General features: G+C 38.9%; 1 protein-coding gene across 9 annotated transcripts in view; it reads left to right on the top strand.

The window, feature by feature from the left end:
* Positions 1 to 1,447: 1,447 nt before the first annotated feature.
* Positions 1,448 to 20,898, top strand: part of LOC6567571 (sodium/calcium exchanger 3) — a 44,212-nt gene continuing 24,761 nt past the window's right edge. For 6 of the 9 annotated variants that reach the window (XM_032740295.2, XM_032740293.2, XM_032740294.2 and 3 more), the window contains exons 1-2: positions 14,963 to 15,184; positions 17,502 to 19,590. In XM_032740295.2, the coding sequence (XP_032596186.1) occupies positions 17,771 to 19,590 (1,820 nt within the window). In that variant the 5' untranslated portion in view covers positions 14,963 to 15,184; positions 17,502 to 17,770. Of the gene's footprint in view, positions 1,464 to 14,912; positions 15,185 to 17,501; positions 19,591 to 20,898 lie in introns of those variants that run through there. The other 3 variants (XM_043215223.1, XM_032740297.2, XM_032740292.2) reach the window with 3 other exon arrangements.

Here is a 20,898-nt window from a genome sequence, read left to right as displayed (position 1 = left end):
TCGTGCCCTCCCGTCGCCTCTCTCTTAGAATGCGCCACTGGGACTGCTGCATTGAGCATGGAGTGGACTGCTGCGGAGAGAGACGTAAAGAGAGAGAGAGAGAGCGCATTTCTGTTATCGCTGCGCGTGTTCCATTTCCCAGAACGTTTCTTATCCTGTGCGCCGCCAGTTCGGCTTGTGTATTTTGTTATCTATGGTCGCGTTTCAAGCTCATGCGTTTCCAACTCGTTCGGCGACACGAAGCGCAGTTCGAGTGGCTCGGCTTTTGTGACGACGCGGCCAGTGGGTTATTCGGCCGAAAGTTTCGGGGCAGTCTTTCATTATCCGGCGCACGAGCGTGTTACGCTTTCGCATGCTACGACGCATCGAACTACGCAGAGCATTATAATAATAATAACAACAACAACACACATTTAAGCGACAGCAGCAACAATAACAACAAAGAAAAGCCGTTAGTTGGGCTTCTACTACAGTATTTAGTGTCGAACATTGCGAGTGTTTTACGAGTTTTGCTACAAATAAACACAAAAAAACCCACGCACACACACAAAGTGACAACAACAGAAATTCAGTGATTTATTATACCAGCCAGCATCAAAAATAATAAATAACCGTTACACAAATATTTTTGAAATTCTTGAATTATCACATAGATTGCAAAAGTATTTTCGATGCGTTGGACAAAAATAGAAATAGTTAAATTTACAGAAGCAGGTGCAGCCGAAGGATAAGGAGCAACTGCATCCGCTGACACCCCAAAAACTAGGCTAAATAGCTTTTGCATACTTTTGGGCGCACACAGAAAAGAGCACAGGACAGCGGCATACAAAAAGAGACACTGGCCAAAGAAGAGCAGAGGGCAACGAGAGGAGAGGAGGGGGAAAAGACACAGGTCGCCGACATTTGAACCTGCTGACCGGCAGGCCAGTTTCCTTGTGTTGTTGTTCTTCTTGCTGTTTGCCATCAAATTGTATTTTCGGTTTTTTTATTTTTATTTTTTGGCAACGTGAGATGAACCAAAATGTGCAATAACAAGCCAAAACTAACAACAACAAGCTGAAACACAACTGCAACAACAACAAAGAAAAAAGCGCCAGAATACAAAAAATTACATATATATATATATATATAATAAAAATAGAAGCGTGTGTGTGTGTGCGTGTGTATGTGTGTGAGTGAGTGTGGTGTAGTGGTGCAGTTCAACAGCCCCCGGGGCAGCAGCAGCTAAAACCGGAGCCCTGCTGCAGCTCGTAAGCGTTCGCCTCGTCACGGCTTCGTGTGTGTCGGTGCGGTGCGACTGTGTGTGTGTGTGTGTGTGTGTGTATCCTGCAGCAGCAACCGCAGCTCTGCAGCAGCAAAAATTGTGTCAGCATCAACAGCATCAGCATCAACAGCAGCAGCAGCATCATCAGCAGCGGCTGCTTCTGCAGCAGGTCGTGTGGCGCCTCAATGTTCACTAGCCGGTAATTTATACAACTTTCTCCATGCAACTTCCTTCAACTATGTTCGCACTCATGTTATTTTTAGAAAGAGAAAAATGCAGAATTTGTTACTCGAAAGAAACACAATAGTTGTCAAAATCCGGTAAAACAAAATTTGTATTTCAAAGATCAACCAATTTTCAAAAGCAATAACTTTTTGTGAGTCTGTGAAATCTAAGCGAGATTTAGGTTTTAGGTTGAACGTAAAATATACAAGTAATGGTAAAATTCTAGTTACAAAACTAATTTTACAAAAATTGCATAAAAACTGCAAATACCTAAAATATTTATTCGTATTGAATATTTTTTGACAGTTTTATTCATGGTTAGTGGCTGAATAAACACACAAGTTTATACTTTTTGGAATGGAATTACCTATGATATTAAATAAAATTGACACAGATTTCAGTGAAATGGATACCAGAAGTTTGTATATTGAATAAATTTAGAAGTTTTGCTCGCGATACGGTCTGGTATCATCGGTTCGTCTGAATTTCAATCTGGTTTGAAGTCTTTCTTTTTGATCATAATTCATCTTAAGAAAGCGAATTTAGCAATGGGTCAGAACATTCTTCGAAAGCTTTGTAAAAGTCTATCCTTATAATTGCAGCTTGGAGCTTGTGCTAAGCTGTCCATCATAAGTTTGTCACTGACGAACCGATTTTTAAAAGCAGTGCCTTTTGAGCCTCATTTACCTTAAAAACTCATAACTGTGCAAAATTTAAATTCTCATGAGAAGAAGAATATGAAGAATAAGATATTTTATAGACTTATGTTAAGCATCATAAATATACCCGAAGCCAACTCACAAGATAATAGTATAACTCTGTTCGAAACATTTTGGCGAAAGTTGTCATCATATTTGTCGCCAATAGTTTATATCATATAACTCATAATTGGATGTAAACAGATGGACTCCGGTCAGCAAGGGTGTGTAACCTTTATCGTGCCTGTAATATTCGTTATTTGTTGTTTAATGTTAACCACGTTTTCATAATTAAAAGTTGTACAAGGTTGCTGAAAAGGTCCTTTGAAATTAAATCTAACATTTGCGTTTTACTATCGGCGACCAACCATTAATGTCTGGTAAAGTGACGTTGTGGGAGGTGTTCGCGACCTTGTTACTATATCATGTGAAAGTCAGTTTTTTCTTGTAAAAAAAAAAAAATACGTATACAAATAATATTACGCATACGCCCAGACGGCTTACCTTGACAACGTTGGCCCTATTTAGAGCTGTTGCGGGAGACGCGTGACTGTTGCCAGTTTTTTGTCGTTGTTGTTGTTGTTGTCGTTGTTAATGTTTTTGTTTTTTGTTTTGTTGTGCTATCGATTAAGCTTAGTCGATGCTCTCTGCCTCAATTTGTATTTGGCTGTGTGTCTTATTCATTTGTGCGTGTATGTGTGAGTTGCAAGTTTATGTGCATTGTCTCAGGCTGGCCTTTGTGGCGTCTAATTGTTGCTACACATCCAGCTTCAAGACAATACAACGAAGAAGTTGGCTGCATCAACGATGCGACCTGCACTTCACCCACTCTGAAACCAGCAGCTGTTTGCCACTTGAGTTCCGATTTTGCATATCCGGCATGCCATTTACTTTTTATTATTATTGTTTAATTTTCCTCCTCCCCCCCCCCCCTCTCTCTCTCTTTCTCCCTCCCTATGTCGGTCTCTCCTCTCTTTCTTTGCTTTTGTGAAATACGTATATCAGTCAATTTGTGTGTAGTATCGTTTGTCATTCAGCCAGCGACATTTGCCATTCATTTCATTCTATTTTTCTCTTAGTCCCCCACTCGCATGTGCACTGAGGAAAACGTCAAGTTAGCGTGTAGATGTGTACTTATAAAATTTTAAATTTATTTACCTCACTTCAAGTTGTTATATTTCATTGATTTGTGTCGTCATTTGACGTATTTGAAAGTATTTCATTCATGTTTATTAATCACATGCTACTATGGCTACTTGACAATATTCAATTTTTGCTCCTCTCCCTATTTTATATGACGAAACATTTCTATATTCCATATTCTATATAACAAAGAATTTTAATGTATGCCGTTTTTATATTTTTTAAGTGGATTTCTCAATGCTCCAATTTGCGGAACAATTTCTCATATTTCCCCTATTGAATAACCACTTTCAAAAATAAATAGCAATTTTCTTGTACATACATTTATCTTTGTTCATGTACATATACACATGTCTATATATATATATATATATATATATATATTCATATATATGCAAACATATATATGCATTTAGTTTCATATTATTCCATACATGCTTGGAGTTTAGAGCCCAAGGTTTTTCTCATCATGTACAGAGCTGGAGTACTGCTGAGTGCTCGTAACTGCTATTTCATTCATTTCTATTGCTTTCCTTGAATTTCTAGGTATTTAACTATTCAAATTCTCGGGTCATTTTGAATTGTGCGGTGCTCGTTTCGGCTCGTGCTGCAGGACTTATCTAAAGTCACACTCCTTGCCACGTTTTGAATAGCTTAATGAATGGGGATTGAATGGGGGGCGTGCGAATGTCATTTACATTGGTTGCCAACGTTCTATGAAAATTGTCACACAATTGGCCCGGACAATGCCTGAAAGCCATGCGACATTTGCATTGTTTGTTGGGCCCACGCCACGGATCGATGTCGATTATGGCCATTAGGTTGCCATTGAAGGCAAGTGTCATGCCAAGCATTAATTTGAACTCTGCCAAACCAAATTTATAAATATATACAATTTAAAGTCAACAAATTTAATCGCATTAACAAATTAACAATGCCAGTCAGCCAGTCACAGAGAGTGGGGAACATATATCGAAATATTTTCAAATTTATTTAACCTTCGAACCTGAACCGGAAACAAAACAAATCAGAGTTTTATCACAAACCATGCTGGCGTTGCTCAAACATATATTTTCACACATAAAAGCCGATGCCAAAACTTTGCCCGCTTTTATGAGCTGCATTTAAAATTTGACAGCTTTGTAGCCAAGTTTGCTAATGATTGTAGCTTAAGCAGCAAACTACCCAAAAATATGTTGTTTGTATACGCTGCAAACTGAAATGAAACTTGCACCTGTAGCTTAGCGTTTTAAAGGCTTGACGGAGAGTGCCAGGCACTTAAAAGCTTTTCGCCTGCATATTCATGTGAAATGAGCCACACACACACACACAGAATAGAAGTAGGCGTGGTGGGCGTAACAGTCAGCATGTTATGGGCATAGCACAATATATGCATATGCAACACGCCCACGAACAACAAACATTTTATGAGCTTGCAACGCTGCCAGCCGCACATGCTGCTGAGTGGGCGACCACAGGGTATCAAACGAGGTGTAACGAGGCATTTGGCCACACTTGCTGCCCAACTAAGCTTAGGTGGCCAAAACGAACAGAAGCAACTGGAGACGATGCTCAGCTCATGCTTGGGCTGCTTGCGTCACGTTGCAGCTGCCGCAAGTTGTTGCCAAAAACTTGCCATCGCCATCGAAAACATGGTAGAACATTTCAAGTGTGAATTTTTGCTGCAAGTGTTGCAAAGTTAATCATAAAACTGACAGTGAGAAAACGCCCACACATCTTGCAGCTGCAGCAAATTGCCATTTCTATGCTACATGTGTGCATGTGTGTGTGTGTGTGTGTGTGAGGTATGAAATAGCGCATACGCCTCGTAAAAATACGGCAGGAAAATCTGTTGGCGATTTGATTAAAGCACAGGAGCCATAAGGTACACAGAATATGATGGTAAAAATACGAGGATTTACCTTAAGCCAAGCACCAAGTCGACCAAAAAGGCAAAGCCAAAAAAAAAATAAAATAAAAAGTAAATGAAAAATAAAGTTAGCATTTTTTTTATTTTCTTTTGGTTAGACGAATATGAAATTCGCTGCATAAATAAATCCAACCTTAAATTGCAAACATACCAACTTTGCGTCAATAAAATATTATTCAAAATGATGTTTTGGTAGCTTTTATTTCTTTCAATCCAAATATTTACAGTCAGAGCGAAGGGAATGCATAAGGTAATAAATAATGAGTAAAATTTTAACCATTTTTAAAAATAGACCAGCTTGAATTTTATTTAGTCAAAATCTATTTTCAGATTCATCAGATTCAATGCGAAAAAAATGAAGGCATTTATGCCAAATTTTAACATTTTTCCGCCATTTATTAAAGATTTACCCTTTTTTTTTTAAGTCTAAGTATGTAGTCAATAAAAATTCGGAAATGTGTTCTTAAATGTGTGGCACATATTGTTAGTGTAATAAAATAGCCTTGGCAAAGGGTATATAAAAAGGACTTGCAATCTTCCGGCCGCTGATGATTTCTCATAAAATTTTACATAGCTGGCAATTAAGTTGGGGGCGTGATGGGCGTTGCAAGGCGACGCTTGGCCGATGATGAAAGCAGCTGAAAATAAAAATTAGAAGCATGAAACTTCCATAAAGCATGGGACAAAAAATCGCACAAAATGAGCGACGACAGCGCCAAAGTCGAAGTCGATGAGTCGGAGCAGGAGTTGGAGGCGGAGGCGGAGTGGCAATCGGAGCAGGAGTTTGAGTTGGTGGCAAAGCCAAACAAAAGGCAAAATTCCAAACCGCTCTGATAGCTCCGGTGGCGTGGCGTGAAATGAACAAGCCATGAAGATACGAGTAGGAAGATATAATATCTAAAATCACCAATGGCACGCAGCTAAGCAAACACACAAATTCGCACAGACGCACAAGCGACGCTCTGCCTCATGCCTCATGCCTCAAACGAGGCACCATTATATCAGCACGGAAAACCAAAGTGAAAACCTTTAATTTTCTTGTTTTTGGTGCGTTTTGTTGGCGGTGGGGCCATCTACGAGGTGTGTTCGAAAAGTAACCTGATTCTTCATACCTTCATTTCATCATAGGAGATTTCGAAAAACTCTCAATACTTTTTGAGCAGGCTTCGTACATTTGCTGCCGACCGGAAAATTCATTGACTGTGCGCACAAAAGCAAAAGGGAAATGATAATTTTCCGCTTAACAAGCAAACCCCCAAACACACACACACACACACACATTCATCCACACACAAGCAGGAACAACGCAGCAATCTTGACAGAAATCAGTCTTAAAGACTGTCAAGGTAAAGCTACTTGATGTTCTCCTTAATTACCGACAAATTTAATTGAAATTTAATTCTACACTTGCACTTCCATCTAGATTTACAGCTCCATTTACCTCAGCTACAATTTGATATGATAAATGAACTGACGTAACTGAAGCATTTTCACACATTTATGCGTATTTAATTCCATTTTTGGCAATGAATTGTTAATTTTAATTAGACAGCCAATGGAAGGCACGTATGTATATACATTCTTCAAGCATAATAGTTTAAAATGTATCAATTGTCTGTTATTCTTCGTTATTAGTATACATAAATTACAATTAAAATTAGTTTTAATTGAGGTGCTAGAAAAGCTTCGTATCAGCTTACGGGTTGAAACTCAGAGAAATTTCTATTCAGATTTATTGTTTGTGGCAGTTTGAAATTTATAGCTCTGCAGCACAAACGAAATAAATATTCAGCTGTGATTGTTCCTGGAATTCAATGTGTGCTTTGCATATTATTCGCTATCAAATATATGTTTTGCCAACTGGATGAACATTTACATATGTAAATTTCCAGGAATAGACATTTTCTACACTGAACGATTGAATACCTTCAAACATCAAAGCGTTTGTTAAGTTGCAATTAAATATGTGCATTTGCTGAAATATATTTTCTATAGAGAAACAGCCAGCAAATTTTATAATAAGAACAGTAAGCCAATGCAAATAATAGTTACGTAAAATCAATTATTGGCTTTGTTCGATATACATTTTATTCCATCAACTAATCTTTGCAATTTGTCGCGAAAGCAGATAAATCTCTGAAATTTTATAACACCATCTTAAGGGATTATACTGTCTGATTAGGAACAGCCCAAGCTTTAACATTATTTCTCCCTTTTTAATTTTTGGACCCAATTATAATGAATCTTGTTATTTTAAAGCTGTGGCAAAAGCGGATCGAACACAGCTGAGCACCATTAAGGCGCCACCATGCCACATGCCCTAATGGATTCAGAATGTGGCTCGTACAGCATTCTTTGTCCGGCAAGATACTGACGAAGGCATCTAATAATAATGATAATGATAATGATAATGATAATGCTGACGATGTATGTGGCATGTGGTATTGTGTGATTTTTAGTTAGATACCATTTGTATGTCATAAGTGAACCTATCAGCACAAATGACTTGACAGCAAGTCCAGCTAAGATTCGCTAAGGCGAATCAACAGCAGCCCTTCACATGTTTGTTGGCCAAATATTTGTTTCGTTGATTGCAGCGTCAGCATTCTGTGCTCATTGACCATTCCGCTATGATTGATTGATTGATTGAATGATAGACAATGACATTTTTTTTCACACCTCTGCACATACAATTGCGTACATCATTTATCATCGAAGTGGAATCGGCTGCACAAGACACACATGATTCGTTTTAGGGGGGAAACGGTTTCAACTCTATCGATGAGGTCGACATTTGCCGGGCAACAGCAAACAGCACAGAGCCGAGTTTTCTCATTTAAAGTTGAGCGTTGGAAAAGTTTGCAACCGGCTAAAATAGAACAAGCCGCAGTTAGAAAATAGTTTGCCTTGGCTCGTAAATAGTTTGCTCTTAACCAGTTTGTGTATGATGATGGCTGATGGCTGATGGCTGACAGCTACCGGCAAGCGAACAGTTCTTAACTATCTTAACAGTATTTGGCACGTCCAATGTTGCTGACTGTTTTCAGAACTTGCTTGGCCAAGATGGTGATGGCTGATGACCGTCACTAACCAAAAAAAAATAAAATAAAATCAATAGAAAGTAGCTGCGCGCATTCTCTTATACCCTAGAATCTTACAAGTTGTTAAGACGTGTTTTATTACAAACTATAAAGTTATAAAGATATGGCATGTCTATATCCTTGTGCATACTATGTAACTACAGAGTCATGTAACTGAACAAGTATAATCATCCTTGGCAGTCACACTTAGACAACCAATTGCAAATTGCCTCAATTAAGAATGAAACCCCACAATTTGTCTGTATATTTATATATGTAATAAATTCTTAATGTGGAAAGAAATGTATTTATTTTTGTATTTTAGATAGACTTTGTATTATAAGAAATAAGATAATCGTATTTAATTCAGTGACTTAGATAAACTTCATAATTTGAGTAAATTCATTTCCAATTGTTTGAATCCATTCTTTAACAAATGAAAAGCTTTGTTTGATAGTTTGGCTTAAATTCCGAGCACACTTCTCATCTGGCTGTGAGTTCTGGTAATCTTTATCATCATGTCAGTAAGATTGAGTAACGCATTAGTCACAAAACTATAGACAAACTACACTCACAATTTATTGAAGAAACTACTGTCTTTATCTGTAATTTTGAATGGCTTTGGTCTGCCTGCAGAGTATCTTCTAGTTGCCCACTCTCGATATTTTCCATCATTTTAACTTCCTTCCTGCAGCAAATGGCGACACAAACGACACAATCATAAATGTGTGCTTATGTAGGAATGTTGTATATAAATGCATATACATATATACATACTCAAACACACATATATATATATTTATATATATATATCTGTGAGTTATGAAGCCAGCAGCATTTGCCGTTTGCTTGTTGTCAATAAATAATGGCAGATAAATATAACAGAAAACGTAGAATTCGAAACCCAGCATTTTCCCCGTTGGATTTGTTGACATTTAATCGCTGGATGCTTGGAAATCAAATCAATGTCAATGCTGCTGTCACTGATGGCCATGGTCGAGACATGGCCCAGAGATGCCATCCATGGTCGACTGACAAGGGACGTCATCTGATTGCCTTGCGATAAACGTTATCGTGTTTGTCCATCGACCAACTTTATGTGACCATTCCCTTAGGTTATTTGGCCCTGTCAAATAGTGTTTGGTTACCCGACTAATGAACCCCATATGTATTTTTATGTAATTAAGAAACTTGCCTTTGGTTGTTAAGTGTAGCTAAAATAATTAAGGCATCACGCAAATGTTTTCTCAGGCGAAGAAACAACATTTTCTAAGGAAACAGTATATGTTCCTGATAAGCACTGTAAATGACACTAACACAATTTACACCCATAAACTAACACACACCATTCACCACACACACACACACACACACACACACACAAAAGAGCGCGACTTTCAGCGATGACAATGTGTTGCATACTTTTCAGGCGTCGGCTGCTTAAAGACCTGTTTCCGTATTGGCGCCCCCGAGGCTAAAAACTTACATATTCTATACACACACGCATACATACCGCACACACACACACACATGTAAAGTGTTGCCCGGAGCTTGCCGCATCTTGAAGCAAGGTTTTGTCATCCTTTGTCTGAGGCGAACTATTAAAATTTGTAGCAGCCATTTGCAAGAGCTTAACTCTCAGTTATGTGTGCGCTTCTGTGATTGTGTGTGTATTTTAAAATGGTGCAAAGTACAGTTATAAATAAATAAGAGCTCACACACACGCACACACACACACACACAAAATAATAAACAGTTTAGCTCTGACAGCTGAATAAACAGGCGTGAAAATGTGAAAAAAAATACCCCTCAGAGATGTGTTGATAAAAAAGAGAACAGGAGGCGAGGCGGGGCGAGGCGGGGTGAGGTGAGGTGAGGTGAGGTGAGGCGAGTACGCATTCAGCTGTCAACAGTGGCGTTATCCATCTAAGCTTACACATCAAGGCGGCAGACGAGAGACGGATAAGGGAAAGCAGGAAATGGGTAAGAGTAGGTGCTGGGGCTGGGGGGCAAATGGGAGAGGAGGTGCGGCGGTGCGGCGCGGTGAGAAGCGGCATTCCAAATCGACGACTTCCATAACGACCGTCATCAAAGTTGTTGTAGCCCAACAACAACAACAACAAGAACAGGACCAAATACTGTCGCCAATAAATAAAAGGCAACAGGAAAATGCGCTGACAACAGCAACTGTTGCCAGAGGCTCTCCTGTATTAACCATTTCGGTGTGCTGTCTTACGGAGCCAGAGTTCCTAAGCATCCTGTTGCCTGGTAGTTACCAAGCCTGGTCTATGTATTCATTTTACAGCACCAAATATATATATATATATATTTTGTATAAACCAAAGTGCTGCAGTCACAGCTGACTGACCAAGTAGATGCCCTGCAATAAGTATGTCAAAGTATGGATCGGAGATACCAGCTAAGGGGATTAAAGAAATCTAATGCTATTATCTAGAATTGAATCGCAGCTGCAAAGGAGATTTTATGCGCCAAGCACAAATACATGAATTTTTCATAACAACCCTCGACTCCTTCTACACAGATAGAAATCAGTAATTTAAATGCTGTATTCTGTGATGAGAATTGAGGTAATTTCCATTTATCTTCGAGACCAGCACAAAAAACTTGATTAAGGTGAGCTATTTTTATTGTTGTTAGTCAGCCTCTTTAACTTGACTTAAAATATATGTCAACTATATTTCTTGCTGTGTAGCTGCTAGGAACAAAAGCAGAAGGGATTGCCTGGATGAAATTTATACTTGCACAAGGATTGTCTGAGCAGCTATTTTATTATATGACTGTTTGTTTGTAAACGTGCAGACAACTGTGACAGCTTTTACTTAAAGCCAATTCATATTGTCTGCTTTATTTATACGCATACCCGCATATGCACACACCCACACACACACACAAACCATCACACCACACGCACACACGTGCACAAGTGCTGGCCGTTGCTTGGATGTTTCATCAGAATGAGGGTGACTTGCAGTCACTTCGGTCTTGCGGTCAACGTGGCATATGATAAATATTTGAAGCGCCTCCATTTACATTTTTGAGCCAAGTGACCGGACTTTACAGCGTTTGTGGCGCAGGCTAGTTTGGGTTGTCGTATAGTGCCCGTTGCCAAAGTGACGCCTAATCAATTATTTAGCCTAATTGAGCATGCAAAATATCTTAGGGCCTTCCCTTTCTTGCGGTTGACACTCAAAGCCAACCCAAAAAAAAAAAAAAAGAAACACCTAGTGAAAGTTTGTGGGTTAAATAGCTAAACAGTTTAATTAAATTAACGAAATATCCACACACAGCTGTTGGCTAGTTAATTATTAAGGAGTGCTAGGGGAGTGTAGAGTGCAGAGCATATTATGAGAGCTATTTAATGCTACTTTCGGAGGTATATTTAGCCTGGTTTCCTGTGACTGAACGTAATAAATTAATACTATAAGCCTTGAGTCATTTCATATCTTTTATTATTAATATAATTTAGCAATGATATATTGTATTAAGACAGACAATTTCTTAGATTAAACACTGCGACCTATTTATACAGATCGATTGTGCCACTTTAAGAATTGTTGTCGGGTTTCATGATTTCTATGTCTTTCGAGCTTGATGTGCTTTTTCTTTGTCACAAAATGAGTATCATTAATGTAAACAACTTTTGTATTATTATTAATAGCTGTGCTAGTTATTCCAATGCACATAAAATACACTTAGCTCTCAACAAGCAGCTTGAAAACATAACTTTTGGTCAAGGCTGGTCCAACAGACAACACTAATTTAAATTAAGTATACAATAATTTGTTGTAGAATTTATCAAGACAACAAATAGTAGTCAAAAGAAAGATTTTTCTTGCTGGTTTAACAGTATTATAAGTAAGAGCTTTATAAAGCCCAGAAAAGATTTGAATTCAGCGCTCTTATTTAACATTTATAATCGTATTTATATATACTGCATTTATATATTATTATTCTTAACAAATAATGCCAACCATTACTTTGTTTGAATCTTATTGACCAGTAAAAAATAACGTACAAAGCACCCTGAGATAAAATATAAAATTTAAATTCACACACAATAAATGTAATATTTAAAATAAAAATCAAATATCATACTTAAAAAAAAGAAAGACAAATTCCAAATATGTTTTTTACACAATTGTTAGATTAGAGCTTCGGCTAGCAAGTAACGATCGTTTTCAAATTTGTCGCAGCAAAACAGATTTATAGATAAACTATCTATACTGTTTGTATATATAACTAGTTGATGTGGTCAACTGGCGCGATAAGAACAATGACGCAATTGAACAGGCTTTGGACACGTTAGGGATGATAATTTTGCCGGTTAGTTATCAACACTTGCTAAACTTAAACTTAAGAAGTTTTTATATCAGCCACAATCACAATCTTAATTGCCTTATCGTATTGGCACAAAATGAATTTACTGCTTTCAAGTAGTAAGCGCTTGTCAGAAAATAATCAAGCCGTCAAGGTTTTGCGTTGTGTTAGACTACGTCATTAACGTGTGTGTATACATAATATATATACCAACACTGATAGAGCATGTGTCGACCAAGCAGGAGTTAACGCAGCAACGATTTCTGTCAGTTAGCCAAATAGTACGTGAGCTGGTGATAGATGCGGTTGGGTTGCGTTCGTGATCGCTTTGATTCATACTTCACATGAATTAAGGCAACACAAGGAAGCATTGACAATAAATTCCGGCTGCTGTGCTGGATAACTAGGCGGAGGGTTCAAGTCCTTCAAGCAGAACGTGCTCTCCAGGTGAGCCTGGCGGTGCCACTGTGCCCCACTTTCCAAACGGTTGGCCAAGATAAAGAAACTAACGGCACTTAGCAGACGCCGTGTCGTGAGAGAGAGTGAGAGAGAGAGAGCAGCTCAACAACAACAGCGGGGAGAAACAGAGTGAGGCCAGCAAGCAAGTCATGAATTATTCATATTAATGCGTACTTTAAACTGAATCGCGACGCTTCTAGGCCATAAATCATTCAGGTGGAACCCAGTTATTGGTGCACAAGTTGCCCAAAGTGCATTCGCAAAACAAACGAAAAACCAGGTGTCTCAAGAGATCCTGTAAATCGGTAAATCCGTGAATACCCCCCCAAAATAAGTGGAGCCCAAATCATATTGTAGTTGTTGTGGAGCATCCCCAGACACAATCGCAGATAATCGTATCCGAGTGAGTATTTAAAATGTATTCCAACGCATACAGGCATACATATGTAGATCAAACGTTGCATTTGCAGCCGGTGACAGTTTTTGGCTAGCAGTCATACATCTCTATAAATACATATGCATACACTGAGAGGAAAAAGCAGACGAATGTCCATGTACTAAAATCAAGTACAAGTACACTTTGTCTAAATTCGTCCAAGGTTTAACGGTCGATTCTCAAATCGAGAATTTTGAGAATACATTCATATATATGTGAAGATGAACTGTACGCGAAATTTTCTGTATAAAATAGTAAGAATTCTCTGAGTGTATGTGCAAATATATTTATCTAAAAATATCTTAAGGGTAGGCAAGGAAAGAATACATACATTAGAAAGCATGTTGCACAGTTGGGTGGCAAACAAATAATCAAAATCTAACAGAAAATAGCTTAGCCAACAATTTGACTGGCGCAGGCGACTTTGGTACTTGGGAGGCACACATACTGAAATAGCTTTCTACTTACAGACACAAATACATTGGATGTATTACATCTATATGCTCATCTGTATGTAGTATGCACGTATGTATATGTGTGTATGTGTGCATGTGTGTGTATATTGGCGTCGTGGTCAGAACTAGTTGACCAAAAGGTAAAGGCAAAACACACAAATTTCTACACATGTTCAGCCAAATTTTTTCCACGCTATTTTATGTTCTGCGCGCGAGGCAGAGAGGGAGAAAGAGAGAGAGAGAGAGAGAGAGCGAAAGAGAGAGTAGGAGAGGGGGAGAGAGAGATAAACAAAATGCAAGACCAAACAAAAATAAGATAAACGTAACGGGAAGCCAAGAGCAAAATAGAGAGCGGCAGAGAGGCATAAATAGAGATACATATTAAGCAAAGCAAAATAAGTGAAACGGTGCACAGCTAAAATAACAGCCACTATTTTGACAGACAAACACATAGGTTAATTATTGTGGTGGAATAGGGAAGGCATAACATAAATATGGTGAACAATACCCTACACATTTCCGATAAGATAACATTGTATTTTGGTGTAGAGTGTAGGATGCAGGAATATTATCAATCGTACAACTCGATAATGTTAATACAAAACTAAAACAACAATTCGTTATTCGCTTTATAAGAAAACAAATGGATCGTTTCATCGAGCTTTCAATTTGAAAAGCAACGTGAAAGCTACTAGCGAACTTTTTCGAGAGTATTTATCCTCATATTTAGTTTAGCTAAATATAACAAAAATATATTTTCTTTTAATAATTCGGCCATCATTTAAAAACGCTCTCTTAATAAACACTCCCAACGAAATCAGTGTAGTGCACTCAAATAATTATGAGCGGTTGGGAGAAAGAGGCTAGTGGCAGCCAGACAGACAGACAGGTGACAGGCAGGCAGGCGGTGGGTTAGCGAATTAGTTGGCTGCCGAACGGGAACGCGAGCAGAGAGCAGATGTGAAATCGGTGCCTCGAGTGATCGGCGGAACAATTAGATCTTAGCAGGGACCCCAGCCAAGTGATATATTCAAAGAGCAAACAAATTCCAAAAATTTGAACGTCGATTTCGAAATGTTTGCCAAACAAAAGTTAAGCCAAAAAAGTAATCAGTAAACAGGCGCCGTGTGTGTGTGAGAAACGACGTAAGCACAACGTAAGACCCAACATAGCGTAACGTAACGTAACGTAAAAGATCTATTAGCTGTCGCATAGCTAATTCTCTTGAACCCCAAACCCTCGTGAGCTGTGCTATATTTAAATATTCGCACAGTGGCAATAAATATTATGTAAAGTGACAAATTTCTCACATAAATATGTATAAAAGCCCCTACATAAACGACATAAAAATATATATCACGCATAATCTAAGACTCAGTTAAATTCTATTTTTTAAACGCGTCTGCAAATGTTTGTGGTCCCGAGAATTCAACGGTTGAAAGACTTTCAATTAATTTGACAATCTCTTTGCTAGACGTGAACAAATTTTCAATAACGGTTAAATGCAATTTGCTGCTGGCTGCTCAAATGAAAAACGAGTGGAAAATTGAGCACTTGCCTTGTGTCTGCCTATCTGTGTGTGTGTTGGTTTTTATATCTTTGTGTTGGTGTTGTGTTCATACATATTTATATGTGTGTGTGTGTGTGTGTGTGTGCTTGTTCCCTGGGGCGTCTATTTGTCTATCTGTCCATAAGTCTGCCTGCCCTGACCAGCTGGCTGCTACCCCACCCTCCCACCGCCCTCTTCCACAATCTCTAGCAGCTCTTGGCACATTTAGCCGTTTTAATTGCTAAATTAATGCAAGCGTCTATGATTATATTTGCCCCTGGACAAGAAATAGTGCTGCAAATAAATTCGCCAAAATAATTTAGTTTCTATACACAAAATTGTGTGTGTGCTTTTCTTCTTCACATTTTTTCGCTTGACATCACAATTTTTAGAGCCATCTACTAAATCTTGTTTTCACTTCAAAATAAAAATTATATATATACATATATCCCAAAATGAAAGACAAGCGCTATTCTTTTGGCGGCAAGGGCAGCTCGCTTTGTATTCTTTATATATATATATATATATATATGTGTATGTGTGTGTGTGTATGTATGTATATAAATTATATACATGGACAAGTGCATATTTTTATATTCATTTGAATATGTTCTTTCTTTGCATGCACCAAATCATCCGCATAAAACAACTGCAACAACTCTTAATATAGCCCACTATCTCAACCTACACACTCTTTCGCTTTCCCCCTCTCTATCTCTCTCACTCTCTCCTTCTCTCTCTCTCTCTCTCTCTCTCTCTCTCTGCCTTTCTATCAGTCTCTCTCTCTACTTAATGTTTAGCGTTCTATCTTGCTGTCTTTTCGCTATGCTTTTGTTCACTTGTTTCACTTGTCAGTCAGTTGTTTTTATTTTGTATGCCTTTGTTGCTGTTGCAAGTGCAGTCACCGTTATGCTTCACCCAGTTCCTTATTCTTGTTAAGAACACACAAACATTTACATACACAAATATACACACATGCAGACATTCACATACTGTACTCAATTTCCGTTATTGACATTGTCCATGTTATGCATTTTATCGATTCTATATTGAACTTATATTTACCAGCCCTTTGATTTTTTTATTTTTTTTATCAAATATTCAGTTATTCCCCCATCATTATATTAAATACCGTTGGCAGTACACATATAATATAAGAAATATGAAAATTGTATAAACACTGTGGCCTGGCAATTTTCTTATCTACCGTCTCTAGTTATTCAATATATATAGGTATATATATACCTCAATTACACAGTTTGAATGTGCAATCATTGTTATTACTGGTGTGCATAGCACACACTTGCATTTCATTCCCGATATTATTTTACAATTCATTTCAGGTAGAGTCATTTAACATTTATCTTATCGTGTTTTATTAAAGAAATTGATTTTATTTTTGCCATTCTTTTGCTAGGGACAGTGTATGTTATAGTCGGGCATTCGCACGTTGTACTTTTATTATATTCTGTTTGACTAGTGCATTTTGTTTATGTTTTGTTTCGTTCGCTTGTAGTTTATTTCTTGGGTTGTGTTTAGTTTCTGCTTCGTGTAAATATACAAAACAGCTGAAAGGCTGAAAATCTGAAAAACTTCTCTGGCAAACGACTTTTAATATCATTTGCACATCTGGCAAATATCATTATTTGCTTAAATGCTTGTGAATCCATGTACGAGTTTAAAGAAACATATATTTAATTTAATTATTTGGACGACACGGCTAAAATACATAAGCTTAAAGGAGCTTTTATGGCTGCAGTCATCATTCTTGAATATAAAATACCGGATCTACCGGAGCAAAAATGTTTATATATTTGTATCAATTATCATATAAATAGTCAACTTATTAACAGTGCAATGCAACTTTGTATAATTTTTCTTAACTAATTTCCTAATATCCTTTCTTGGTACTTTCTTCCTGCAGAAACCATCCGCAGGAACTACGTGAGTTGTGCGCCAGAGTTGTCATAAGGTGTTGAGCGTGCGTGATTGCGATGATGCCGTTTTGTAGAACGATCCGTTCATTATAATAATTCGCAACCAGCATATTTGAGCACAATAAAGGGCACTCCTGACTCGCTCACATCCAATACGAACGCAACCAGATCTCTTCCACTCCAATCTAGCCAATAAATTCAAAAAGCGCTTCCAATATCAAGAGACAAGTGGAATCCATAAATAATCGCCGCCGTCATGCTACTAATCCGGAAAGCAGTCACCTCCGTCGCCTTCTGTGCGATATTGTTGCTACTACTTTATGTGAAGTCGGCAACGTTAGCATTAACATCATCCGTTCATAATGCAGATGACATTGCATCACAATCGAATGCACTGATCAACAGCACAAGCCGGTTATCCAGCAGCGATCAAATGCACAGTCGGAGAGTTCGGGATGTCGAAAATATATTTGACGATGAAGATGAAGCCAAGGTTTTGAAGATCGGTCCTGAAGAGGAAAGCTTAAAAGTCTGTTCAGAGGGCCTCGTTCTGCCCCTGTGGATGCCACAAAAGAATATCAGTCTTGGCGATCGTGCCATCCGCGGCTTTGTCTACTTTCTGCTATTGGTCTATCTATTTGTGGGTGTATCCATTATATCCGATCGGTTCATGGCCTCCATTGAGGCCATCACCTCTATTGAACGGACGGTGACCATCAAGGGACCCAAGGGTGAGAAGCAGACGATAAGTGTTCGCATTTGGAATGAAACTGTGGCGAATCTGACACTCATGGCTCTTGGATCGAGTGCACCAGAGATTCTATTATCCGTGATTGAGATCTATGCGAAGAATTTCGAGAGCGGTGATCTTGGACCGGGTACAATTGTTGGCTCGGCTGCTTACAATCTGTTTGTTATCATTGCCCTCTGCATGGTTCTAATCCCACAAGGAGAGAAGCGTCGCATTCGACATTTGAGAGTCTTTATGGTCACAGCCACCCTATCGATTGTTGCCTACGTCTGGCTCTGGGCTATACTCTCCGTTATATCACCCGGCATCGTCGAAGTGTGGGAGGGATTAATTACGCTCATCATGTTCCCGGCCACCGTTTTGTGGGCCTACATTGCGGAGCGTCGCCTGCTCGTCTACAAATATATCGATAAGAACTATCGGATGAATCAGCGTGGTACAGTTGTTGCCGGAGAGCACGATGCCGTCGAGCTTGGTCCGGACGATTCAAAGAATATGACTGCCTTTCAGTCGGAGACGAATGCTTATGATGAGGCGCGCAGGGAGTATATAATGCTGTTATCGGAACTCCGACAAAAATACCCCGATGCCGATCTGGACCAACTAGAAATGATGGTCCAGGAGCAAATGATTTCGCGTGGCAACAAATCGCGTGCCTTCTATCGCATTCAGGCCACACGCAAGATGATTGGCAGCGGGAATCTAATGCGTAAGATTCAGGAACGTGCCCACAACGACATTAGCCAGGTGAAGGCGCAACTCCATCAGTACAGCGATGACGATGAAGAACCCACACGCATTTACTTCGAACCGGGTCACTATACGGTCATGGAGAACTGTGGTGAGTTTGAGGTGCGTGTCGTGCGACGTGGAGATATCTCTGGCTACTCGAAGGTCTCGTTTGAGACACAGGATGGCACCGCTTCGGCTGGATCCGATTATGTGGGCAAGAACGGTGAGCTCACCTTTCCACCCGGCGTCGATGAGCAACGCTTCAAGATCGAGATCATCGACGATGACATCTTCGAGGAGGATGAATGCTTCTATATACGGCTGTTCAATCCATCCGAAAATGTCCATCTCGTTGTGCCACAGATTGCCACAGTGATGATACTCGATGATGACCATGCGGGCATCTTTGCATTCAGCGAATCCATGAATGAGATCACCGAATCCATTGGCATCTACGATCTGACTGTTATGCGTTATTCTGGCGCCCGCGGCACCGTCATTGTCCCCTATTGGACGGAGGATGAAACGGCAGTGGGAGGAAAGCATTTTGGATCTGTAAGCGGCGAGCTAATCTTTGAGAACAATATCTCTGAGTAAGTAACTATACATGCCTTATCTATTTACCTAGATCGGAAAATATATTTATACATGTATATATATATGTATATATTTGTGTCTGGGCTCATAGCGAGATTCATTCTTGTATAAATGTATTATTTATATAAATATTCAGTGTTAGCTCAACTAGACAAATGGACTACAAAAATAGAAACTTTCGGAAATGTCTAGACTCTAAAATTGTTTTTTAATACACTTAACGCCTTGAACTTAATATTCGTTTTCTTTTTTTATATAACCTTCAACCGGGTATTATTGTTTGGTTCCAGAATTCGAACTGATTGTTCATACACAGGCAATATATACATATATACTTGTCTTGTTGTTTTCTTTTGATTATCTGTCAAAAAGCATGAGTGCAATTTAGGCATGAAAAGTTCCCAAGTTCCTTTGAGAGACTTTGAGCATCCATTACTATAATCCCAACCAAAATCGATGTATCTATTTATATTTTAATCTACAACTTTAACAGCTGTATAGCTGTATATGTTTTTGTAATATTAAATAGGTTTCTACAAATGCACACACGAATACAATTTCTATTTCATTATATGAAATCATATGAAATTAACCCACACATTTAGCTACATATATAAGAGTGGGTCACGCTGAGTTTAAAGATTGTTGTCAATATACATATCTTAACCAAATAACGGTTGATTGGTTGACTACGTGCCCGTTGCGATAGATCATCCAAAGCCAACTAACTGCTGACTTTTGGCTGCTCATCGGCATTTGAAGGCATGTCACGCAGTGCAAACCCCAGCGGAGTTGTTGTGTCTGTGTCTGTGTCTGTGTGGGTGTGTGTTTGATGGCTGTTTTGGCAGGCCATCAAATTGTTGCTTGCCAATTCGGGAATTCGAGTTGTATGCGTGAGGGGCAGAGAAACTCGAATCGATTAAAGTCGAAATAATTTGCGCTTTTAATTGCAACAGCAGCTGGGAAACAGCAGCACGAACAAGTTTCCAGGCCAAAAAAGGGGAATTTGCGCTGGAGTTGGAGTTGTGGTAAATTTCAGTTGTAGTTTGGCATTTGTCCTGCGCCTGGCACCTGCTTGTGTCGTTTGGACCTATTGCTTTCGATAGTGCGAACTCCACATGACACACACACACACACACACATACACATACACACATAGACACACACTCCCACACATTTATAGTTTCATGTAAAGCATTGAGCCGAGTCGATGTCCCATTCGAGTTTGGCTTGCCAAATGTTGGCTTCCAGCTGTGCCATGTGCTGTCAAGCTGCGTGCCACATTGCCATATACTTGCACCACA

This window comes from Drosophila grimshawi, unplaced genomic scaffold (assembly GCF_018153295.1).
Source record: "Drosophila grimshawi isolate 15287-2541.00 unplaced genomic scaffold, ASM1815329v1 contig_311, whole genome shotgun sequence".
Classification (NCBI taxonomy): Eukaryota; Metazoa; Arthropoda; class Insecta; order Diptera; family Drosophilidae; genus Drosophila; species Drosophila grimshawi.
The sequence above is the reverse complement of the archived record's forward strand: the minus strand, read 5'-3'. Positions and strand labels throughout refer to the sequence as shown.